The sequence below is a fragment of the Apaloderma vittatum genome, unplaced genomic scaffold (assembly GCF_000703405.1).
Source record: "Apaloderma vittatum isolate BGI_N311 unplaced genomic scaffold, ASM70340v1 scaffold14646, whole genome shotgun sequence".
Classification (NCBI taxonomy): domain Eukaryota; kingdom Metazoa; phylum Chordata; class Aves; order Trogoniformes; family Trogonidae; genus Apaloderma; species Apaloderma vittatum.
Window position 1 is genome coordinate 3,383 of NW_009720114.1, and position 3,330 is coordinate 6,712.

A 3,330-nucleotide genomic window follows, 5' to 3' on the forward strand; every position below is an offset into this window, starting at 1 on the left:
AAAAAAAAAAAAAGGCAAGGCAAACAAATAAAAAGGTACTCAAAAGCCAAGTAATACCACCAACAAAAAAAGACCCCTAAAGAAACACAAAAAGCAACAACAAAACCCAACCAAAAAAAAACCCACACCCTTGCTGTGTCTATCAGGAACGGCCAACAGGGTGTGCAGGTTGTTCTAAACACTCCTGTCAGCCACAGGATGAACTGGAGACTAAAGTCTTCTGTCCATGTAACTGGTTTGGCAGAACTAATAGAAAAATACAAATTTCCCCATGCTCTTCGAAGTTCTGGCTGTGTAGTCCTTGCCATAATTACACTTGGACAATGTAGAAGGAAAGAAAATAGCCCAGTTCTTTTCTTCCACCTTCTGGTACTGGAGGATGTGGGTGAACCTCACATCACTTTTGCCCACTCTGCAATAACTGCCCAGATCTTCATCATCTACTATTGCAAACAAATTTGCAGAAACAGTGGGTTTCTGAAAACTGTCAGTCTTGGGCCTATTTCAGCTGCTTCTCATAGAGCTCTGTCGTGGAGTATGCCTTGCCTGCATGGACATTTTATCCAGGCAAAGGCAAGCTCTTTATGGAAGAGCAAAAGTATCAAGCTTGAGGAAAAGAAAATTTGATCCTATATTAGATTTACCCCTCAAGCCCACTTGTTATAGTTCCATTTCCTGGCAAGTTGGTTGTGTCGACCTTACTGAAGCTGAGGTAAAGCAATTATGATGGAAATAAGTCTTGTGTCCCCCTCTTGGCAGCTATCTTGTTAATGACCTGCTATCTGAAAAGGTTACTGCCATGAGAACAGGAGCTTGCCCACACTCAGCTATTCATAGCTCAAATATGACACCCTCTTTTTGTTGAGTAAGGTGTATAAATGCATAAATGTGGTTGTCATTATTTCTTTTCAGCAGTTACTCTTGTGAAGGAACGTGATCAGCATTTAAATGGCAGCCACATACCATTGCAGTCTTTCAGGGTTAGATGTCATAAAAATAAATGGCTGATGCTTTCTTGTGAAACAAATTGAACTTTATTTGTCCATAAATGCTAGCTAGCTGTATAGCTTCATGATGTTTATAATCTGCTTCCAGTGTATGTGGAAATTCCATATCTGAAAAGTTTCCTGGGTGTTTGATGTTTGAGGGTGTAGGATTGTGAGAGATCAGATCCGGTTTCCTCTTTGGTTGTAACCTTTCTACGATACAAATAACTGAATGTCTGTATATGCATTAGGTAGAACTTCTGGTATCTAAAGAATTGGTCTGTGTGACTTCACACAAATAAGTGCAATGGAGTGTAATGATTTGGAGAAAATTTCGGTAGGAGTTTCTGACTGAATGGTGCTCAGTGAGAATTTTCTAAGTATCTACTCATTTCAGGAACTATAATTTTTAGTGTCCTGTGTAAAGTACATTCTGGGGTGGATGCTCAGTGCCTATTATGTATGCAGCTTCTTTGAAGTATCTCAGGCATCCAGAGAAGGGTTTACTCAAATTGAGTCTTTTTTTTTTTGATTGGAAATGTATCACTGAGACTGTTTCCCAGGATCTCTGCAGGCGAGAGGCTATACTAGGTACGCAGACAACGGTTATATTGAAACGAAGGCAGTATCCTTTAATGCTCTCAAGAGGAAAATGCGAAAGCTAAAAATCCATCTGCTTTCTGGAATTGTTCGTGTACTTGGACAGCTGGTTTTGAAAGGCAGGAGTAATGTGGAAGAACTGCTAATTCCTTTGAAAAAAATATAGTAAATTACTCAACAGAGCCATTTCTACTAGCACGCAGCTCTTGTCAACAATTTGGCCCATGTGAAATGTGGATGCCCACCTCTGTATGTATTTCTTGTGCAGTCTAATGAAGTCGGTTTTGAGCCGTTCCCTTTCACTTGTGTGGCAGGAAGAAAGACGCACTCTGGTGTTACATGTGGGCTGAAAAGAGGGAGCTGCCAGCTGAGGAGTGGTGAACTTCTTGATCATGCTCATTCAGTGAATCACTGTAAAAGGACTCTGTAAAAACCCATGCAGTGACACAAGGTGAAAGGCTATGTAGAATTGTGTGTTGAGATTCTCCTTTGTGATCATGAGCATGGAGAATTTAGCAGTCTGTCAGCTGATCAGTCATAACAGTCTGTGAAATAATCTGATGTTTCGTTAAAGTGCGAATTTGGTAGTGTTACCCACACACAAGAGTGTAAGTCAAAGAAGGTTCCAGAGAATTACTGCCTACTAGTTGCCATACAAGTTTATTAATCTGGCACAAATCTACTGTAATCAGTCCTGTGTCCATAACCTTTGATCTACTAATTATTATTTTTTTTATTTTTCTTTTTAATTGCAGGAAACAACTTCTGTGGGCAAGAATGGGCTGCCGAGATGTTCATGCAGCAACAGTACTGGCCTTCCTCAGCGGAACAGCCTCGGTGGCTGGACTCCTCGCAGCAGTTCTGCTTCCAAACTGGAGGCAAATGCGACTGTACACATTCAACAAGAATGAGAGGAATGTGACCGTTTACTCTGGACTCTGGATTAAGTGCGCTCGCGTTGATGGGAGCAGAAACTGTGTGATATATGACCCGCAGTGGTACACTGCTGTCGATCAACTGGATTTGCGTGTTCTTCAGTTTGCCCTTCCGCTGAGTATGTTAACTGCTGTCTCAGCTCTGTTCCTCTGCTTGATCGGCATGTGTAACACAGCCTTCGTATCCACCGTGCCAAACGTCAAGTTAGCCAAATGCCTCGTAAACAGCGCGGGCTGCCATCTCGTGGCTGGCCTCTTGTTCCTGCTCGCCTGTGCCATTTGTCTCACCCCATCAATCTGGGTCATTTTTTATAACAATTACCTAAACAGAAAATATGAGCCTGTCTTTAGCTTTGACATCTCTGTATTTATTGCCATTGCCAGTGCTGGTGGTCTGTTTTTCACTTCTGTTCTGCTGTTTCTGTGGTATTGTGCATGTAAGAGCCTACCTTCTCCTTTCTGGCAGCCCCTCTATTCCCACCCCCCTAGCATGCACAGCTACGCTTCTCAGCCCTATTCTGCACGCTCTCGCCTCTCTGCCATGGAAATCGACATTCCTGTTGTGACACACGCATCTTAAGATCACAGAGTCTTGGAAGCCAAGTTCTTCTGCTCATTCAAACCGTGAAAATCACAGGCTTGATTCTCTCTGCTGCCTTGCACTGAGCATAATCGTTTGTAAGGTCAAGTTTCCCAAAGTGCAAAAATGCAATGGAGGCCAGCGTTGAGCAAGTCTGTTGCTGCTCTCTTGCTACTTCTTGACTAATGGGGTTTTTTTTGAGTTTTCTTGGGTTTTAGTTTTTTATTTT

The 3,330-nt window shown here is 42.3% G+C and overlaps 1 protein-coding gene across 1 annotated transcript; it reads left to right on the plus strand.

Moving 5' to 3' along the window:
* The first annotated feature begins 2,363 nt into the window (after positions 1 to 2,363).
* CLDN12 (claudin 12) lies at positions 2,364 to 3,101 on the plus strand. The gene has a single exon (XM_009870901.1). The coding sequence runs from the start codon at positions 2,364 to 2,366 to the stop codon at positions 3,099 to 3,101; it is 738 nt and encodes a 245-aa protein (XP_009869203.1).
* The last annotated feature ends 229 nt before the right edge of the window (positions 3,102 to 3,330 follow it).

Coding starts and splice junctions, on each gene's coding strand:
- CLDN12 (XM_009870901.1), top strand. CDS start 2,364: ATGGGCTGCCGAGATGTTCATGCAGCAACAGTACTGGCCTTCCTCAGC.